General features: G+C 53.6%; 7 protein-coding genes across 7 annotated transcripts; 4 read left to right on the top strand and 3 right to left on the bottom strand.

Annotated features, from left to right (window-relative positions):
- Window positions 1-12: 12 nt before the first annotated feature.
- On the bottom strand, window positions 13-2011 carry BDZ83DRAFT_609090 (major facilitator superfamily transporter). Its single transcript, XM_060507510.1, has 3 exons — window positions 1355-2011; window positions 804-1295; window positions 13-745 (listed from the first exon to the last, which is right to left on the bottom strand). Exons 1-3 carry the CDS (start codon window positions 1550-1552, stop codon window positions 113-115), a joined length of 1323 nt encoding a protein of 440 aa, XP_060368454.1. The 5' UTR covers window positions 1553-2011; the 3' UTR covers window positions 13-112.
- A 733-nt stretch (window positions 2012-2744) lies between these two features.
- Window positions 2745-5481, top strand: BDZ83DRAFT_126510 (family 92 glycosyl hydrolase). The gene is made up of 3 exons (XM_060501188.1): window positions 2745-4022; window positions 4072-4749; window positions 4804-5481. Exons 1-3 carry the CDS (start codon window positions 2959-2961, stop codon window positions 5387-5389), a joined length of 2328 nt encoding a protein of 775 aa, XP_060368455.1. The 5' UTR covers window positions 2745-2958; the 3' UTR covers window positions 5390-5481.
- Window positions 5482-6356: 875 nt separating this feature from the next.
- On the bottom strand, window positions 6357-9415 carry BDZ83DRAFT_609094 (primase zinc finger protein). The gene is made up of 2 exons (XM_060507511.1): window positions 8999-9415; window positions 6357-8946 (listed from the first exon to the last, which is right to left on the bottom strand). Exons 1-2 carry the CDS (start codon window positions 9006-9008, stop codon window positions 6638-6640), a joined length of 2319 nt encoding a protein of 772 aa, XP_060368456.1. The 5' UTR covers window positions 9009-9415; the 3' UTR covers window positions 6357-6637.
- A 384-nt stretch (window positions 9416-9799) lies between these two features.
- Window positions 9800-11095, top strand: BDZ83DRAFT_570390 (ribonuclease H2, subunit B; the record flags this gene model as incomplete). The annotated part of the gene is made up of 1 exon (XM_060504299.1): window positions 9800-11095. The coding sequence occupies one exon, from the start codon at window positions 9800-9802 to the stop codon at window positions 11093-11095; it is 1296 nt and encodes a 431-aa protein (XP_060368457.1).
- Window positions 11096-11173: 78 nt separating this feature from the next.
- Window positions 11174-11923, bottom strand: BDZ83DRAFT_749120 (DASH complex subunit Duo1-domain-containing protein; the record flags this gene model as incomplete). The annotated part of the gene is made up of 2 exons (XM_060513721.1): window positions 11174-11593; window positions 11657-11923. The coding sequence occupies 2 exons, from the start codon at window positions 11921-11923 to the stop codon at window positions 11174-11176; spliced, it is 687 nt and encodes a 228-aa protein (XP_060368458.1).
- Window positions 11924-12513: 590 nt separating this feature from the next.
- Window positions 12514-14749, top strand: BDZ83DRAFT_609098 (uncharacterized protein). Its single transcript, XM_060507512.1, has 2 exons — window positions 12514-13748; window positions 13808-14749. The coding sequence occupies exons 1-2, from the start codon at window positions 12964-12966 to the stop codon at window positions 14310-14312; spliced, it is 1290 nt and encodes a 429-aa protein (XP_060368459.1). The 5' UTR covers window positions 12514-12963; the 3' UTR covers window positions 14313-14749.
- Window positions 14750-15336: 587 nt separating this feature from the next.
- Window positions 15337-18180, top strand: BDZ83DRAFT_717024 (5'/3'-nucleotidase sure; the record flags this gene model as incomplete). Its single annotated transcript, XM_060511904.1, has 3 exons — window positions 15337-16256; window positions 16329-16394; window positions 16695-18180. The coding sequence occupies 3 exons, from the start codon at window positions 15337-15339 to the stop codon at window positions 18178-18180; spliced, it is 2472 nt and encodes an 823-aa protein (XP_060368460.1).
- Between the last annotated feature and the right edge of the window lie 1251 nt (window positions 18181-19431).

Consider the following 19431-nt stretch of genomic DNA (forward strand, 5'->3'; position numbering starts at 1 on the left):
GGCTAGGGCTATGGCATAAAAGTTCTTGTTCATGTCAAGGGCAAGGCAAGACAATTTCTAATTGAAAACGAGAAGACTGCCGCACGAAGGCGATAATGTAACTGATAGCTACCTACACATCCTGTCCACCCATGAGCCACAGCGCGCCACAACTCGCCTGGAGCAGCATGCCACAGACGAGAAACACCTTGCCAGCCTGCCCATCGCTGCTGAACATCAAGCTCACAACCACAAAGACATTGAGCGGGATTCTGAGGACACCGTACACCTGTGCCCTGACACCGTCATCGACGACTTTCCCCTTGAGGTACCCCATCGAGGGGAAATACAACCCGACGCAAGCTTCGAACAGGCAGAAGAGCCAAAAGGTGACTTGCTCCGCGCGAGGAGCACCCGTTCCGAGAGCGAAGAATACGGCGTTGGCGGCGAACAGGACCGATAGCAGCAGCCGGGATGGCGTGGAGACGAGGGCCAGCAGGCGGGGGTACAGGAGAGAGGCGAGGAGGGTCGAGGCCATGAAGGAGGCGAAGATGATGCCGTATGGCAGTGTCTCGGGTGAGGATGAGGCCGAGACGAGAACCGGGGACCACAGTACTACAAAGAGGTACATTGAGCCTTCAAACATGGTTGAGGCGAGGCCGATTGTGAGAACGCGCTTGTCCGTCATTGTGGCCCAAAGACTAGGTTTGTTGGTGTTGGACTTTTCCGATGAAGAGGCTTGACCTGCCGAGCCATAGTTCTCGTCCTTCACACCCAATCAGTCAGAAAGTAGCAATAGTATACGATGAGATGTTGCAACGTACCCATTGACTGGCAATAACACCAGCAGCAACGACCAGCAGCCCGACACTGGCCAAAAATGGCGACTTGCGCGTCCCAGTCACGGAGACGAGCCACTCGCTCACCACACCGCTCACAATCGCGACAATGCTGTTGACAGTGCTCATCAGACCGAACGTCCGCGAGAGGTCCATGCCCTTCTCGCTCAGATGGCGGGCATGGAAATCCGTCACCATCCAGCTCTCAAAGACGCTGAACAAGAGACTCGTTCCCAAGCCGCCGAGTACGCGCCCGATGAAGAGCAATGGGACACTGGGTATCGTGGTGAGAATGCAGGAGAGCGCGTATGCGGCGCAGAAGAAGAGGCAGCTGGCCTTGCGGCCGTGGCGGTCGGCTAGTGAGCCGATGAAGTAGCCGGCCACAGCGCCGGAGACGAAGCCTGTTGTGAAGAGTGTTGGCACGAAATCTGCGGAGATTTGGTGCTCATTCTTGTAAAGAGAGTACAGAAACGGTCCCTAGTGTAGCCAGGTCAGGAGGTCCGGTCCTTAGAACTGAAGAATGAGAGGCGAGCTACCTGCAGCCAGTCTGAACCCATTACGAGGGCGTAGACGACGTAGAAGGCCCATTGAGAGCCTGTCTGCTTTGGCTTCTGCTGAGAACTTTTCTTCTCATCTTTCTTGGAGGTGTTGGATTTGTCTTGGCTTCCCGACGCGAAGAGAACGCCGCAGGCGAGGAGGAGGCCGGCGAGGTTGATTTGGTAGATGTCCAGCATCGTGGCGGATACCTAGCTTGCCAATGGGTCCTAGATTCTCAACCTTTGCACACTTGCAGACATATAGAGTGAAGAATACTGAATAGAGTATGAAATGAAGCCGGCTTCAATGTGAGATTGTGGTAAGAGGCAAGATTAAGAGCGAAAACCCCGTGAGGTGGAGTTGAAGTCGTTAAACTTCAAAGTTCCAGGTGTCCTTCTCCATCTTGCACGGGGTGATTTTCCGGGGGCTAAGCTGGAGCATGGAGTGTTTCGGGCGCACAACCTCCCAAGGGGCTCTTCCAAACGTCTCGTTTTAGTTCATTGAGTTCGTCTGATATGGATGGGCCTAGCGTTCGGACGATTGCTTCTCCCTCGTGTGGACTTATAAACTTATGTAAAGTCATTGTCATACTGCCAGTCTGACTACGTGGACTGAGTAATATTGAGCCACTTACAAAATGTAGAGAGGGACGAGAGAGAGAGAGAGAGCTGCCAGAAGCTGCGAACGAGACATGAACGGGACCTATCAGGAGTGTCGGGGCCGTGCTATCCCTGTAACTGTCACGAGCTAGGGGCCTGACAGTGTGCGGTCCCACAGGAAGATCACTCCGTAGCTTCAAACAAGATGGTTTCCAGAAACATTCTATAAACACCTCGCGCATTTCACCATCTTCCAGACCTATGAACATGAAGGTGTGTCAAAATAACCCAGCTTCACTTCAGCCTATTGTATATATTAGTCTTCGCTTTTCTGGGTTGTCTTTTGAGTTTAGCCTTCCCCTATCACTTGTCATTCTCTCCCATATCGATGCAGGTATGTGAGACTTCGGTCTCTGCCGTTCGTTAGCGCTCGACTGAATCAACTCATCGAACAAGTGCCGTCCAGTATCCCGGACGGATCCAATGATGAAGATTCTACGAAATCATCCAACGCCATGTACGGCGCTGCATTTGGCATTCAGCACGGGAAGCGAGCGGGCAAGTACCTATGCGTAGCAGGGAGAATGACAAGAAGGACAGTGTCGGTTGTACCATATCTCAGCTTTTTAGACCCCGCGAAGCCCTGCCCATATTCCGGCTTGAACCAAACGATGCAATTGAGCTAACCACTCTATGTAACGTTCATTTTATTCCCGTGATCTTCCACACGGGATCGTCGAACCTAGTACCACCTACCGCATAGAGCCTTTGTGCGGGGTCAAGAACTAAAGTTTGCTAATCAAGTCGGACGATGTTGCGGCCGGGATTGCCGTCCGGTCATCATGCATGAGGCAAGGCAATGGAAGGAAATGAAATCGAGCTCTCTGAAGGCTCAGTCGGAAATCCAAATCTCAACTTCGACACAAACGGCGTAGCTTCGGGAATGTCGTTCTAGAATTAGTTTGTCCATTTATCCCCGCGGTGCTCTCGTCGCATGTAAAACCATGCGCTTCCTTGCATCACTCATTGCCTTCGTAGAGGCGGGATATTGCCAATCTTTTGATCCCCTGGCCTTCGTGGACCCCTTGATCGGCTCTCAACGCGGCGGGAACGTCTTCGCCGGGGCGACACTACCGTACGGCCTCGCCAAGGCCGTAGCCGATGTCGACGGGGAGAAGACGGGTGGCTATTCGACCGACGGGAGCAACATCACCGGCTTCAGTATCGTCCACGACAGCGGTACCGGCGGAAACCCCAGCTTGGGCAACTTCCCGCTCTTCCCGCAGATCTGCCCCGGCGACGAGCTCAACAACTGTAGATTCCGCATCGGAGATCGGGCAACGCAGCATGACGTGAATAAGACTATCGCCGAGCCGGGCTACTTCTCTGTCGAGCTGGCGTCTGGCGTGAAGGCGGACATGACGGTATCTGAGCACGCGGCGCTCATGCGATTCAAGTTCCCGAGCGGCGGAAACGAGCACCCTCTCGTGCTGTTGGACTTGACGGATCTTTGGGCGAGTAGGCAGAATGCGTCAATCAAGGTCGACACACCCACAGGGCGAATGTTTGGAAACGGGACATTCCTGCCTAGCTTCGGTGCTGGGTCTTACGAGCTTCACTACTGCGTCGACTTCTTTGGAGCCAAGGTCTTTGATACTGGGGTATGGGTCAATAACAGAGCTGGTAACGAGCCCAAGGAGCTGTTCATCACAAGAGGTTTCAACCTGTTTTATCTCGAGGGCGGCGGCTTCGTGCGCTTTAAGGAGCTGGCCAACGACACTATTACGGCCAGGGTGGGAGTCTCGTTCAAGAGCAGTGATCAGGCATGCCGCAACGCAGAGAAGGAGATACCGGATCCGCTGAACAACTTTGACACGCTGGTGAAGACAGCAAAGGATGCCTGGAGAGAGAAACTGAGCCCCATTTCAGTCAAGGCGGCTGGCGCAACGGAAGACTTGCAAAAGAGTTTCTGGAGCGGCTTATACCGTAACATGATTTCTCCTCAGAACTATACTGGTGAGAATCCGCATTGGGATAGCGGGATCCCTTACTTTGATTCATTTTACTGGCAAGCATCCATTCCATGTCTCCAGCTCTCCTTTTCTAACCATATGCAGCATGTGGGACAGCTTTCGTGCCCAGCACCCTCTGCTTACCGTTATCGACCCGGCAGCTCAGGCGCAAATGGTAAACTCCATGCTCGACATCTACAAGCACGAAGGCTGGCTGCCAGACTGCCGCATGTCTCTCTGCAAAGGCTGGACTCAAGGAGGCTCCAACGCCGACGTCGTCATTGTTGACTCGTACGTCAAAAACTTGACCTCGATAGACTGGAAGGTGGCCCTCGCGGCCATAACAAAAGACGCCGAGGACGAGCCCTTGGAGTGGTCGTATGAGGGACGCGGCGGCCTCACAAGCTGGAAGACCCTCAACTATATCCCGTATCTAGACTTTGATCCAATTGGGTTCGGTACAAATTCACGGAGCGTGACGAGGACTTTAGAATACTCTTACAACGACTACTGCCTTGCGACTCTAGCTCAGGGACTAGGAGAGGGCCAATTACACGATAAGTACATCTCGAGAAGCATGAACTGGCAGAATCTGTGGAAAGCAGACCAGAAATCTTTGATCAATGGCACCGACACCGGATTCTCTGGCTTCTTCCAACCCAAGTACATGAATGGAACGTGGGGCTTCCAAGATCCCATAGCTTGCTCGAATCTCGCCGGGTTCTGCTCTCTGACGACAAATCCGAGCGAGACGTTCGAGGCGAGCATCTGGCAATATCAATTGTCAGTACCCTCCTACGACTAGTTACGATTGCAATCTAGCTGATATGTCTCCAGTATCGTTTCCCACTCCACGTCAACCCTCATCGATTTTATGGGCGGCGATGATGCCTTCGTCTCCCGCCTCAGTTACTTCCACGCATCGCCACTAGCCGACATCTCCAATGAACCCGTATTCTTGACTGTATATCTCTACCACTACGCCGGTCGCCCAGGCCTCTCAGCGGAACGCATCCACAAGTACATCCCCTCGGCCTTCAACTCCTCGCGTGGCGGGTTGCCAGGTAACGACGACTCGGGCGCAATGGGGGCTTTCCTTGCATTTTCCGTCATGGGCCTATTCCCGGTCGCAGGACAGAACGTGTATCTCATTACGCCGCCGTTCTTTGAGGAAGTTAGTGTTAAAAGTCCGGTTACGGGGAAGAGTGCCACCATTAAATGTGTCGGGTTCGATGCTGCGTACAAGAACATCTACGTGCAGAGTGCCAAGCTGGACGGGGAGGCGTATACCAAGAGTTGGATCGGACATGAGTTCTTCAGTCAGGGGAAGACATTGGAACTGACGCTGGGAGATAAAGAGTCTGATTGGGGGAAGAGTAAAGAGGCAAGACCGCCGAGCTATGTAGCTGTGTCGAAGACCTGACAGTAGGGGTCCGCATATGATATTCACACACGTATACTCAGATGCTCATATTTCGCAGTATGCTCGCATGGAATACAACACAATAGTCACCGAGGCCCTATATTCAATTCACTCGCAGTGGTAAGGCAAGAAGCACCGCCTGGTGTGTATATGACCTAGTGATGGAAGGTAATGCCTGGTTTCGGCAAGAGCGCGAGTTCGAATTTGGTGGTCCTACATAAGGCCACAGGCAGCTTCTTTTTGGTTTTCTTTTGGCCCCTTCTTTTGCCGGTTCCTCTTTCCTTATTCTCTGCTTCCAATTGTTCTTCTCACTGTCAATCTAGCTACCGCACACCCGTGGCGTCACACTTCCAAAGCCTCTTGACTCCAAGTCTCGTTCTTGTAGCTCACGCTGCTCTTTAGCGTACTTGCGGTCGATAAAATCAGCACTGTCGTATAGATCGACGACCTTTGGATCGACGGCGCTGCCAATCATGCGGTCCTCCTCACCGGCGAACAAGAAGAAGGTGCCGCGGGGGGGGGGGGTCATCGCAGCTCTTGTGGTGAACCACGATGTTTTCTGCGTTGGCGCAGAAGACTTTTTCGGTAGCTTTTACGTTTCGAGCGGCAAGAAGAGCGACTGCCGCGGCCCGTAGCCCGGGCAGGGTAGCATGTTGTCTTTTCATTTTGTTGTGTGATGTTTGTTGTTTTGGAGTGCTCTTACCAGGGAGAGTCAAAGGTTTATTGGCTTCTGATGTATAAAGGAGACAGCTTAGGACTCTCTTGGTGAAGATACTGAGTATGATTGACGATTTATGGCTAGAGAGACGAGTTACAAGAAGCTGAATGGTGAATGAGAGGCATTTCAAGGAAGTCACATTCACCTCCCCGTGTAATCCTCAGATATCGCCCTGATGAGGATCATATGCTCAAGTGAAGCTAAATAGCGATGGATACGCTTCCTCGGTCTTATCATTGATGTAACGCAGAGAGAGGCAATTTACTATACCTTACCTTAGCCAGGTGTGATCACACGAAATACTAAATAAACGACCAGACTGTGATCAAAATAGTGTCTTTTTTGACATGATATTCTGTCTTGAAACCCTTTTCTGTAACCTGAATTTGGTAACGGTGATCGCTTCAAGCGGACTCCATCCAGGAGTCATATGGAAAACTTCCTGTGTAACCTCAAGCCCATGCCTTCCCGTTCCGCCCGTCCAACCGGTGTCGCCTTCGCATGAACCCGTTCCCAAAAAGATGCTGCTTTCACACAATAATCAAATCGTCGTCATCGTCATCTTCAAAAGAAACCGCCTGCGGCAGGTCCATACCCAGACTCTCCCTCCCAGCCTCGCGAATTCCCTTCTCCGTCACGAATCTCGTCTTCTTCCTTACTGGCGGCTTATCGCTATTCAGCTTTTCGCCTTCCTTCATCTTGGCGAGCTTGTCCTTGAGGTTGCCGCCCCATCCAAAACCCGTCTTTACCCCTGTCGTGGCCGTCGCCGACGACGGCGCCCCGACCGAGGAGCTGGACTGTGCGCTCTGTGGTCTCTTGCGTTTGATAGGGCTGAGATGAAGGGCTAGTTCCCTATTCCTCGGCATGATGCCTAAACTCTTCATATCAGGCTTCTGTCGCGCCCCGAGTACGTTCGAAGCTGACGAGGATGACGACAAGCTTGACCCGGAAGTAGGATTACGGTTGCGGTCTGTTTGTTGCATGTACTCCTTTCCAGTGCCGGCGCCGATCTTACTCAGACGCGACATGATGCCCCTCTCGCGTTCTTGGGCAATCATCCTTCTTTTCAGATTCTCCTCCTTTTCTCTCCTGTCCATCAGTGCCTGGCCTCCGTCAATGAGTGATGCAGAACTCATTGATTTCGTAGCGAACCAATGGCTATGTGTTTCTCGGTCGTATTTCCCTGATTTTTTCTCTGGCTCCGGATTAACGAGCTGTCTCGATTTCCACTTGAACTTCTCTCCAACACCGCCAAAATCCATTGTGTTGACCTCCATGCGGCTTGCTCGCTGCTTGGAGACAGCCTCGTTGGTATGAAATTCGCAAAACTCGGTTCGTTTCTTGTTGACCCAGGAGTTGCAGAATTCACCATCTTTCTTGATGGATTTGCAAAATCCCAAATCTCGGGCCTTTCCAATCTCCATAATTGTGTCAGCATCGGAGTTGATGACTAGACTGAACTTGCCAGTGGCTTCCCGGCCAACTGGAGGAGGCATAATGGTCGGGTTCAGAATTGCCAGCACTGTGCCTTCTGTGAGCTTCCAAAATCGGGTGAATCCCGAATTGAAGAGAAAAAGCTCAAGCTCCCACTTCAGATCGCATAATGTGACGACCATGTACTTCCCTCGGTCTGATTGCTTGCCATTTTGGTCAGCCCGAGGCTTGTGAGAGCGGGGTTCTGACTTCTTTGCGACGACGGCGAAGACAACAATGTCCTGCTCTATATCTGGAAGCTGAAACTCTGGAGCCTTGACCTTCCGCAGCAAGTCGGGCAACTTGAATATCTTCTTCCCGGACAGAGTCCTTGTCAAGACTTGGTGGGGAAGAATGCGCTGCGAGAGATGAAAGCTAGAATACGGTTCGAATGCCGATGCTTCGGCCTCTGGCACGTCTGCTGGCGCGACGTTCTTCGGTCTCTGTGGTTTTTTTCCAGCCATCATCCAGTCCGGTGGAGGCTCGTAGAGACCTTGCGGGTCATCGTCATATTTGGAGGATGATGGTGCTGGAAGCGCAGGTATCGCGTCTAGCTTGCGCTGGTTGGGTTCTGCTCTGCTCATTCCACCAAGGATCTCATCTCTGGAGAAACTAGGCGCAGCTTCCTCTTGCTCGGGAATGTCGATTGCCTTTTCCTTGAACTGCTCAATCTCCTTCTGCCCAATATCAAAGGTTTCCGATCTGACCTTTTGGACTCTTTCCCTCAAGCCCTGGCGATCAACTTCTTGTGTTCTTGCTGCAGCCAGCCTCTCATTGAAGCTCAGTGGCCGTGAGATCTCTTGTTGCGCAGGAGTTCGTGACCTTTGAAGATAACCGCCGAACTGCTGCTGCCCATCTTGAGGATTTGTATTCCTGCGCAACACACTTGGTGCTCTCTTGATCTCTTTGTCGATCCCAAGCGCAACCCGGGTCGGCGATGCTTTCGGTGGTACGGGCTGAGTCTTTCGGATTGGAGACACAGGCACCTCGATGGTGGCCTGGGGTTCAGGTCGGGATAGTGCCCGGCCAACTCCAAAACCTTTCGAGGTTGGTCGCGTTTGAGTCGATGGAGCTGCTTCCGTCCTTTCTCTTGCGCTCTGCAACTTCTTCAACTTTAATCTTGCCTGAATCTCCTGTAACTTCAACTGAAGTGTCTCCTCATCCTCATCCTCCTGGTCGTCCATTTCGTCGATCAAATTCGCCGATCGTGTAGATAATGTGGAGTTCGCTCGCCCCCTCTTCAGCGGCGAAGGAGAGGGTGATCCTCGATTTTGGAGACGTCTGAGGCGCTCGCGACCGCTCGGGGTGCTAATGAGGGCTTCGTGAGGAGATCGGGGAGGCCATTGAGGCTCGTCGGGCGGGGGGGCTACGTTGATGTTATGATGTTGATCGTTTCACAATGTCCATTCATTACGAACCAGGAGGCATCTTGCCGGGGTATCACAATGGTGCAGTCGAGGGTGTAGCTGTCGTATGTCCAGTCCGCCTTCCGGAAAAGACCGCTTGATGGAGCTTTAACGCCACAAGCCCATGACCCGCCAGCCGGCCTTGTCAGCTTCGTCTGGCGCAAGACTCGAATGAAAGTCGAGACGAGGGGTCTGTGCTGGCAAATAAACAGCAAGCGGACAAAGAAAAGGAGACGATAGCGACCGATGAGAAGGGCGTGAGATGCGGCTAAAGGAGTGACGTCGAAGTTGGTGAGCCAAATGACCGCCTAAAACAAAATAAAGCAAGAGTGCGAATAAGGTAGTGCGGTAAGAATGCCTCGAAATCGTTATCGAATTGTCGCATCTGAACCTCGTCGTCACGATAAGCCTGGTCAGACTAGCCTGAGAAGAGGAGTTTGACGTGGAGTAGTGGATGGCTTTGCCATGTTACCATTGGCTGTGGTCGCGTCAAGCCCCAGACGACGCGATCCACTTTCTAATTGAACCTGGCGCGTCGTCGCGTGAAGGCACAGCACAGACAGAAAGGGTCCTATTAAGTTCCAAGTCCAAAGACGACCGATCTCAGAGGAAAGTACCAGGTATCTTCGTCCCACTCACTTTTGACTACCATCAGCTTGGCTGTTCCCATTCAACCTTCAACGCACCACCAGATCTTTCTTTACACCTCTCACACAATCGATTTTCGTTCTTTCTGGGTCAATTGGTCTGTTTTGATGCAAATCACTCCTTGAACATTATCAACCTAATTCGTATACACACACCATCTTCGTCATGGCAAGAACAAGAGCGACCAAAGCCGCACCGGCGGCAAAGACCGAGTTGAGCAATGCCTCTTCGACGGCCAAATACACGCTACCCGAAGAGTCGTCAAGTGCTCCTCAGCTGTTCATAATCCCCCATAAAGCTACCCGTGAGGCTCGCATAGTCTCTCTTCCCAACCCTCGCTACTCCAAGCCCACCCGCTACCTGCTTTGCCCGGAGACAGGCATCTATGAGTTCACAAAGGTTGCTGCGCCGAAGACCACACCAAGGAGCTGGATGATTGAGATACCCGCTGGCACGCTGGAGGAGTCAGACGTAAAGGACGAATCTCGGCTTGAAGCCCAAGTCACCAATGGCGCCGACCTTTTCGTCGCGACAGCCGTGGACCCTCTATTCCTCCTCGTTCCAGGCCTGTTTGGCACCGCGAAGCCAATAGACACGAAGCGACTGTTCCTTTCCAGCGACGACCACTTCGATGCAGTCTCGACTTCGTCTTCTCACATGTCCGAAGCTCTGCGATGCCCCAAGACGAGAGCGCTCCTCGAGTCACGCATGGAAGTTGTGTGTGATACGGTCGACGCTGGCGATGAGAAGATGTACCGGCTGAGCGAGAAGAAGCTTGTCCTTGAGATTCTGGCAAAGGCACGGTCTATGAGTTCCAAGGGGCTTCCTGCCAGCATGGACGAGAAGTTTGTCAAGAAAGTCTTGGAAGCTCCTATTCAAGTTCAGAAGTCACAAGCTGCCAAGGTGGAAGTGGCTGCGAACGAGGCGAATACGTCAACAGCCTCGAACGAATCTGGCGAATCCCAGTCATCCGTCTCAACTGTCGACAGCAAAGCCTCAGCAGCATCCAATGCTTCCACAGCAGCCACGTCTGTCGATGGACAACCATCCGAAGAAACCGTCGTTAGTGCTATCCAAGCATCCGCCGAGGTGACCAGCTTGCAACGGCTCAAGGTTGCCTTCAGCTTCATCTGCTCGAGCTATGTTGCGCCAAGCATGTCGTTGATTCTTAAGAAGCTCCTTAACGACAAGGAAACTTCGGGTGTCGACTTCTCGCCATTGGACGAATATTTGGTCCAACTCACCAAGCTTCGCGCAGAAGCTGCCTCGTCCCGCTCGATGGCTGACTACTCGAGGAAGCGCATGCTCGACGAGGAAGAGGAGGAGGCCCGCGCTGAGAAGAAGCGCAAGATGGAAGAGGAAAAGAAGAAGAAGGCCAGCCAAACGCGAGGCGTGAAGGCCTTGAGCAAGGTCAACACCACAGGTATGAAAAAGATGAGCGACTTCTTCAAGAAGAAATAGGCTAGCCGGCGGCCAACCGTTTGAATGCATTCATTGTTGGGTATCGGTACTGGTTCACAAACAAAATGTATCGTCCCCTTACTCCGTACCTCTAGCACGCCCCCGATAGCCACCGCGAACGCTCGCCGCGCCTCTGCCGATCCTCGACGTGCTAGTCGAGTAGCTGTGTCCGCGGGTCGTCGAAGAGGTGCCTCGCACACGCCCACGAGAAACTCCCCGGCCACGTGGTGCACTGCCGACTGCCGCCTGTCTCTGTCGCTCTTCGTCTTCCTCCTCTCTCTTCCGACGAGCCGCCTCGCGCCGCCTCTCCTCTTCAGCCGCCCGTCTCTCGGCAAGCTGCTGCTTCTGTAGAGTCTCTGCCTCCAGTTGTACCAAGTCGTTACTTGCACCTTGCCAGTTGGGGTTTAGAATGAGTCGCTGATTGTGTTCGGTTTGGGAGAGGATTCGGGTCCAGGTGTTGAGGAGGGTGGATGCGTTTGACACGGTGCTGCCAACAGTCTAGAGGGCGCGGGCGAGGTCAGCTGGTTTTACATCAAAGAAGCTTCTCGCAGGGCGGCGCACATTCATGTTGCCCTTGGCCTTGTCAAGGGTGCTGATTATGCCTTCAATAGCAGCATTGATGTTCCGCACTCCCTCCAATTCTTTCCGCAAAGAAGCCTCTCTGTCATAAGGGACGTTCTGGGTCTGGTTTGCGGGCGTCTTTGGTGTCTTGGGGGTCTTTGGTGTTCTAGGGGTTTCGGGCCGCTCGGAGGGAGGTGCACCTCTGCCCTCGGGGTCAGGGGATGCCCATATGTCCTCCGTGATGGAATCGTCGGTGTAGTCTGCCATGGTAGTAGGGGCACTTGGTGTTCGGTTGCAGCTACAGATAGGTTGTGGCTTTGCCTTATTTGGCGATTGTCGATCCAGACTTGGATGAGAGGACGTCCGTTTGAAGCGTGGTCTAGCTTGTCTAACCTACCGTCAGGAAGCGCGGCGCAAGATGGAGTGTGACGTTATTTGTTGATGGATCAAGACTTTTGGTTTAGAGGTGTCCGGCCGCTTGGGGGAAAATGTGGGATGCAACGAGTGAGGGGCACTCAGGAGTGGGGACACTGCGGTACTACAGGTGCGATTAGGTGTAAAATGGCCTGTGCTTTACTACAACAGCTCAAGTCATAATGGAAGTATGGACCTGGGTAGTGACAGTGCTCGCTCATTCGAGCGCTGTTGATTTTACGCGAAAATTCGCGTCTCCTGAGTAGTCGACGCGTCCCCGCTGCTGTGGTGGGGTTCGCTTAATTTGAAGAGAGAAATGAGGCTTGAGTGGTGAGGTGCAGGTGTAAAACGGGGGGGCTGGGGCTGGTGCGCTGCAAAACGCTCGGCTCACCCTCACCTCATCCCGTCCCCAGCCTCTACATTTCCCAGCCTCCAGCCTCTTCCCACGTTTTTTGAGACCATTTCCTTTTGCATCCCAACTGCCGCCCCATGATCACGAACATCATCCATCCCATTCCACACATCCACTTCTCACTTACATCACCTGTAGCCAGAGCAACCAGAGACATCACAAACTGAACCGTTTTAACCTCTGTGCAGTTGCTTAGTATTATTCGAACTCATCAGGTCGCTTCATCTCTTGATACTCTGATTGCCGGAGTCCATTAAGAGTCTTTTACCTACATCATCTTATCCCCCTCCAACATCATCACCACCTCACCTTGGCGGCAACCACAACCCGACGCTAAAAAAGAAAGAAAAAAAACGATACGCGCGCCTTCTCACCTTGATCAAAAGTTGCATGCGCAATTAAAGTCAAAGAAATCTGAATAGGAAGGAACGGTACACCACCACTAGACGACCCGGGCTGCCTGCCTGCCCTTTTCGACACAATGGCCACCGCCTTCGCAGCATCAACACCTTCACCTCCTCCTTCCATTCGCACACCACCGACACCCAGACACGGCTGGAGCGACAACTGGGAGCCTTATTCTCCTCGCAAGTCGGCACGTATTTCATCTCGTCGAGCTGCAAACCGAACTCCTTCTCCGCAACCACCAACTCACCGCACTCCTCCTCGATCAACTCGCAAGCCGATCGCACCTTCCGCCGCCGCAGCCATCATGTCGCCTGCCCCTACACCTCAAAAGAAGCGCCAACCTGCCCAAGATTCCGTTCGCCGCGCTTCTGGCTTCTTAACCGCCGACAGCTCATCGCACGCTGCGTCGTCGCTGGGTATTGACAGGATGGATCGCCAATCGAACCACACCGCCTCGACTCGTCGCAGCGGTATGCTGCCCACTCCAGCCAAGACGCCAAAGAAGGCACCTACTGAGAAGCAAACTGCGCACATCAAGTCGGTCGCGCGCAATCTATTCGCAAACGACGAGACGATGGTTACACCCAAGAAAAAGCGCACCCCGAAGAAGTATTCCGGCAATTCGTTGGAGAGCTTCACGGCCACCGAAGTAGAAGAGAAAATCGAGATCTTCACCGATTCGCAAGACCGCATTCCTGTGCCCGATTCCAGCGTGGAAAACCCGTTTTATGGCGATAGCGTCACCGTCGACAGAGAGCCACCGCGCCGCCGCAGCAAGCGCAAAGTCGCGATTCCAGGAGAAGCAGCGCAAGGCGTTGACGATGCGCTTCAGCGTGAGGACGGCATGGTGTATGTTTTGTAAGTCGACTCGCGCATCTGCAAGGGAAAGGAAAGAATTCCGCTAACCGCCATCACAGCCGTGGAAAGAAGATCTTCCGCAAGTTCGCTGAGCCCGAAGATGAAGACGACGAAGAGGGCAGCTCAAGCGAATCTTGCCTTCGTAGACCGCTCACGCGTTCTGCCATCAAGCCGCGCCTACTTTTCCCTGTCGCAGCTAAGGCCCCTGCGACAGGTATCACTCTCGAGGAAGAGGAAGCTATTACCGACATCGAAGATCACCATCTCGAGGACGACGACAACGACGAGGTTGAGGAAGCGCCAGAGACCCCGGCCGAGATCGAGGAAGAGGCTCCAGCAACTCCCAAGGCACCCAAGTTTGGCCAGACGGTCGCAACCCCACCGTCGACCAGACGCACCACCCGCTCGGGATTGAAGGCGGAAGAAGCTTCACCGATCAAACGCAAGACTCGTGCGAGTCCCTTTGACGACTGGCCGCGTGTCAAGAGCCGCCATGGAAGCAGTGCTACAAAGCGCGCGGGCGACGAGCTCGAAGCTTCTGCTCCTAAGCGAACTCGTACTTGATTTCATACTTGTACGATTAATTCATCTTTGAGTATCGATCGTTGCGCGACCCAGCGACTTGGAGTCTGGGTCATTACTTGGCTTCGATCAGGATTATGGGTGGAGGAAAGCACAATTCTCGATAGGATTTTGTGTAATGGTTACTTCACTTCACTCTCTGGACAAGGGAAAAAGTGGCTGCGGGATACCAGCGGTATCCTCAGCCAGGTGCCCTTTTTCTCACTAGGGTAGACTTTTTGTTTCACTGGGCATGGGATCAGATTTGTAAAGCCTGCGAGGAAGGATTGGGATTACGGCGTTTATTAAGCCTTCCACCAAGGGCTGAGATTGCGTGTAGGAAGGGGGCTGCGATCAGCTCTCAAAAGTCTGCAGACCAGGACAACACGAACAACAAGAACGATTTTACATAGCATCATTGCGTCTCTGAACTGCCTGTGAATTTTGAAGTGAATCTCGATCACAAACAAGTTCGTAACATTATGTACAGCTAGAGAATACTCTTGCGATGAATCGTTCACCCCGGATGGTCATGTAAGCCAAGAAAGAGCCTGACCACGTCGGTGATGTGGGAAGGCCCGACGTTGGCTGGAGGTGCCGTTCCCTTCCGAGAGCGGGCACCGGGTATCCTTCCGTGTCCAGCAGACGTCAACTTGCCCCACTATTGCAACCCCTCCATCCCACTTTGCGCTCTGAGAGTCTGTCTCGAGTTCCTTCATCCAGGAACTCACTTACTAGGTGGCAATTCATCTTCCACACCTTGAAAGTCATAGCATTTACTGGTGTTCACGACATCAAGTGACTTTTGTCTAAAGTTTCGAACTCGTGCTCAAAGAGTCTCGTGGTCATCTAGCACCTTAGTGTTAAGCCAAGACCCGCCATCCACGTCTTGCCGCGGGGCAATTTCCTCAACTCCGAAATCTTTTTGACTTTCAACTCCCTTTTCAGACCTCACCTTACCAACCAACCTTCAACTCACCTCAACTCGACTCACTTCAACAGCGCAAAGCATACGCCAGCTCTCACCATGCACATCCTCCTCACCAATGACGACGGCCCGCCATCACCTCACTCCTCCCCCTACGTCCACTCCCTCGTCCACCAGCTCCAGCAAGCCGGCCATGTCGTCTCCGTCTGCCTCCCGCACACCCAGCGCTCCTGGATCGGCAAGGCACACATGATCGGCCAGACCGTCAAGCCGCTCTACTACCGCCCCTCCACAGAGGGACTTTTCGGCACCGAGGGCACGACCACGACCCGGCCCTCTGCCAACGGCGCCGACGACGAGTGGATCCTCGTCGACGGCACCCCGGCGTCGTGCGTGCAGATCGGCCTGCACCACTTCTTCCAGGAGCGCGGGCCCGTCGACCTGGTCGTCAGCGGCCCCAACTACGGCCGCAACACGACGGCCGTGTTCGCGCTGAGCTCCGGCACGCTGGGCGGCGCCCTCGAAGCCGCGGTGTGTAAGAGTAAGGCGATTGCGCTGAGCTACGCCTTCTTCTCGCGGAACCACGACCCTGTCATCATTGAGGGCGCCGCGCGGCACTCGGTCAAGGTCATTGAGAAGTTGTACCAGCAGTGGCCTGCGGGTGACGAGGTGGACCTGTACAGCGTTAACGTACCCCTGGTCGAGGGTGTCGAGACGCACAAGACGTACTTTACGAACATGCTGCAGAACTACTGGCGCGATGGCAGCTGTTTCCAGGAGATTGAGGGCGATGCTGGCGACAAGGATGAGGAGGAGGAGAAGATTCGAGAGGGCGCGTTTGGGGAGACGTCTGCTGAGGAGCCGAAGCAAGGCGAAGAGGCAAAGGCTGGAGGTGAAGTTGCCAAGGGCCATCGACACAAACATTTCAAGTGGGCGCCGAGATTCACAGATGTCTATCAGAGCGTTGAGGAGGCTGCTCCTGGAAACGATGGATGGGCTGTCAAGGAGGGCTACACGAGGTATGTGATGCTACGACCTGATATTGATGAACTTGAAGCCTCCTTGGAAGTGCGGATGCTAACTACCCACAGTGTGACGCCCCTGAAGGCCAACTTCTGGCATGCTGCCCAGGAACTCCATCAGAAGGAGTTGATTCTGTAAGTGAGCCCTTGATATTTGAAGAGATGTAGGTGCGCTTGAGCACTGTATCAGCGAGAAAGAGATACAAAGACAGAGAGAGAGCGTGACATGGCGATGTAGCCGGGGTAGGATGTCAGGACACGTTATTACACGAATGCATGAAGCGTAAACAGCTAGAGATGAAAGAGACGACATGACATATAGAGGGACTCCTCTTGGGGGCAAGCTCGGCATGTACTCTTACTGCTCTCAGTCGCTTTTGGAGAAGACAATAAATCACAAGAGAGGCATTTTCTTACGTCTTTTCTTATCTGTAGTGACAGCCCACAAGCTGAGGCGCCCGCCGCAAAGGCTGAAGCAGAAGTCACTCGCTCGTCGACCAGACTCCCCATGCGAAGTTCCACCTTTGGTGCCCAACAGCAGTCGACCACTGACACCACGGCGACGGCGACGACTGCCGCGAACCCAAAGTTCCACGCCATCATCAACTACGAGGACCCGTACGTCCAACCGCTCATCCTCGAGGCCATGGAACGCCTCTTCCCCGGGGCATACTCTCTCCTCCCCACGCCACAGGAAACCGCCGCCGACGAAGACGCGGAAAACGCCGCGAAACTCGCAGCCAATCTCCCCTCGCCCGACACAAAGATCCTCCATATCGCGCCCTACGAGTCCCTCGACTTTGACCACGTCGCCGCGCACCCGACCACGTCCCTCGTAAACAGCTACGTCATCCGAAAAGCCCTCATCAGAAAACACTACCTGTCGTCGACGGTGGACCACTGGATCGCCAAGCACCCTTCCTCCTCCCTCAAGACGCACGTCAAGCGCGGGGAGCACTTTGAGGTGGACTACGCCGAGTTTCTCGACGACGCGCTTGTCGAGGCGTTTGATCTGCGGGAGAGCATGGACAAGAACGAAGGGATTGAAGAGGAGAGTGAAAAGGAGTGGTGGATCCTGAAGCCGGGGATGAGTGATCGCGGGCAGGGGATTCGGCTATTTAGCTCGATGGAGGAGTTGCAGGGTATTTTTGATGAGTGGGAGGAGGAGAGGCCTGACAGCGATGACGAAGACGAAGACGAAAACGAAGGAAACACTGCTGCGGCTGGTGGACGCGAAGGAGAATCTGGAGGGGGTGACTACATCACGACCTCGCACCTCCGCCACTTCGTCGCCCAGCCGTACATCCACCCGCCGCTTCTCCTGCCCTCCGACGCCCGAAAGTTCCACATCCGCACGTACGTTCTCTGCGTCGGGAGCCTCGACGTCTACGTCTACAAGCCGATGCTGGCGCTCTTCGCGGGAAAGACCTACCGCGCGCCGTGGGAGGACGCCGACCTGGACGGCCACCTGACGAATACCTGCCTACAAGGAGGAGGCGAGTCTGCCTTGCCGCCCGTGAAGCAATTCTGGGACCTCGTTTCGTCTTCCTCTGGCCTCCCCGCCGCCACAGCGGACCGCATCTTTGAGCGGATATGCGACGTCACGGGCGACGTCTTTGAAGCCGCGGCGCGGGAGATGACGATCCATTTCCAGCCGTTGGGAAACGCCTTTGAGGTGTTTGGGCTGGATTTCCTCGTCGACGAGGAGGCTAGGCCCTGGCTGCTCGAGGTGAATTCGTTCCCGGACTTCAAGCAGACGGGCGGAGACCTCATGGGCGTGGTGGCCGGGTTCTGGGAGGAGACGTTGAGGAAGGCTGTTGGTGGGTTCTTTGGTGTTGAGCCTGCTACTACAAGTGGTGATGGTGCTACTGCAGATGGAGACATGGTCCATGTTAGACGGGTTGATTTGGGCAGACGGTAAGGCGTTTTTTCCCCTCTGTTGAACACTCCGGCTTCCCTTCTTGGGATTGGACTTGAGACCGGGGCGCCGGTAGTCACGGATGGCATTTTGGAAACAAAAGGCAAGGCAGATACACAAAAAAGTAGAGAGTACCGATATACGTTACGCGCATATCAAATTCAGAAACACCAAGAATAACAAATGTCCACCACAATGCTATACCATCGGAAACATTACCAGACCATCACGCAATGTCTCGGCAGGCAGACGAGGCACTTCCCCCATTCTTCCAAGAAGAAGAAGAAAAGTTGAAGAAAAAGACCTTGGGCTAGATTTTTCAAAATTCACTACCTTAGCAGTCGTCGAGATAGAAATCATCGTGCCATGTAATCCCCGTGATGTCGCAAATTGCCAAGACGTAACGATCTCCCTCTAACGCCTTGCCAATGCTCCATGGCATGCCAAGTCTTGCGGGAACTAAGGGAAGCACAACGACTTGGCTTTATTCTTTTTTTAAAGGAAAAAACTCCTCGGCGATGGAGGCATTGCTGCATGCAAGCACAGTATCTAAACGTTTGCCAAGCGTTGCCAAGAAGGGGTAGTGCAAAGTACACACGCACAACCAAACCATGTTTTTTTTCTCGTTCTCTCTTTCTCACACAGAACGCTCCTTGGTTATTGTGTCATCGAATGTCCACTTTCACTTGAGAAGAAGTTTGGATGAGGTTTTCTTCATATGATCATCCAAATAAGCTGTAGTAAGTTGGTTTCTATAGCCGGACATTTCGGACTGTAGGCTGACCGCTTATCGCTTGCGGCCCCGCAAGCCCCATTGAGGGCGGGAAGGCAAACTGACGCCACGCCCTCTCACACTGTTACACACATACACACACAACAATTCGCGAATCCCGGACAATAGTATTGCGCGGCGCGCGCTGCGAGAACGAGCAAGTCTGGGAAGATTGTGTCGACGGGTTTGTTTCGGTGACACCAGGTTGAATTTCACCACGGGTCGTCAGACATTGTGGGTTACTACACACCACCACGTGGTTGGCTGCAGTGAAACATCTTGGGCCCGGCGAGCACAGCCTCAATGACTGGCCTGGGATATACCTACTGAACCGGGTTGCCTCTTCGATTGGCTGAGTGTCGCAAAGGGAGGCCCCAGCCGAGACTTGTTGGTTAAGGCGCGTATTCGATATGGAGAAAGTGTCAATGAACACGACGTCTTTTTTTCCCAGCTGCAGAGGCCGCCGATGGAGTTGAAAATCT

This window comes from Colletotrichum acutatum (genome assembly GCF_030867785.1).
Source record: "Colletotrichum acutatum strain CBS 112980 chromosome Unknown BDZ83scaffold_17, whole genome shotgun sequence".
NCBI classification, from domain to species: domain Eukaryota; kingdom Fungi; phylum Ascomycota; class Sordariomycetes; order Glomerellales; family Glomerellaceae; genus Colletotrichum; species Colletotrichum acutatum.

Coding starts and splice junctions, on each gene's coding strand:
- BDZ83DRAFT_609098 (XM_060507512.1), top strand. CDS start 12,964: ATGGCCACCGCCTTCGCAGCATCAACACCTTCACCTCCTCCTTCCATT. Junction 13,749..13,807: donor GACGGCATGGTGTATGTTTT/GTAAGTCGACTC, acceptor CCGCCATCACAG/CCGTGGAAAGAAGATCTTCC.
- BDZ83DRAFT_609090 (XM_060507510.1), bottom strand. CDS start 1,552: ATGCTGGACATCTACCAAATCAACCTCGCCGGCCTCCTCCTCGCCTGC. Junction 1,296..1,354: donor TGGGTTCAGACTGGCTGCAG/GTAGCTCGCCTC, acceptor TGGCTACACTAG/GGACCGTTTCTGTACTCTCT. Junction 746..803: donor GTGTTATTGCCAGTCAATGG/GTACGTTGCAAC, acceptor TTGGGTGTGAAG/GACGAGAACTATGGCTCGGC.
- BDZ83DRAFT_126510 (XM_060501188.1), top strand. CDS start 2,959: ATGCGCTTCCTTGCATCACTCATTGCCTTCGTAGAGGCGGGATATTGC. Junction 4,023..4,071: donor TACTTTGATTCATTTTACTG/GCAAGCATCCAT, acceptor AACCATATGCAG/CATGTGGGACAGCTTTCGTG. Junction 4,750..4,803: donor AGCATCTGGCAATATCAATT/GTCAGTACCCTC, acceptor ATATGTCTCCAG/TATCGTTTCCCACTCCACGT.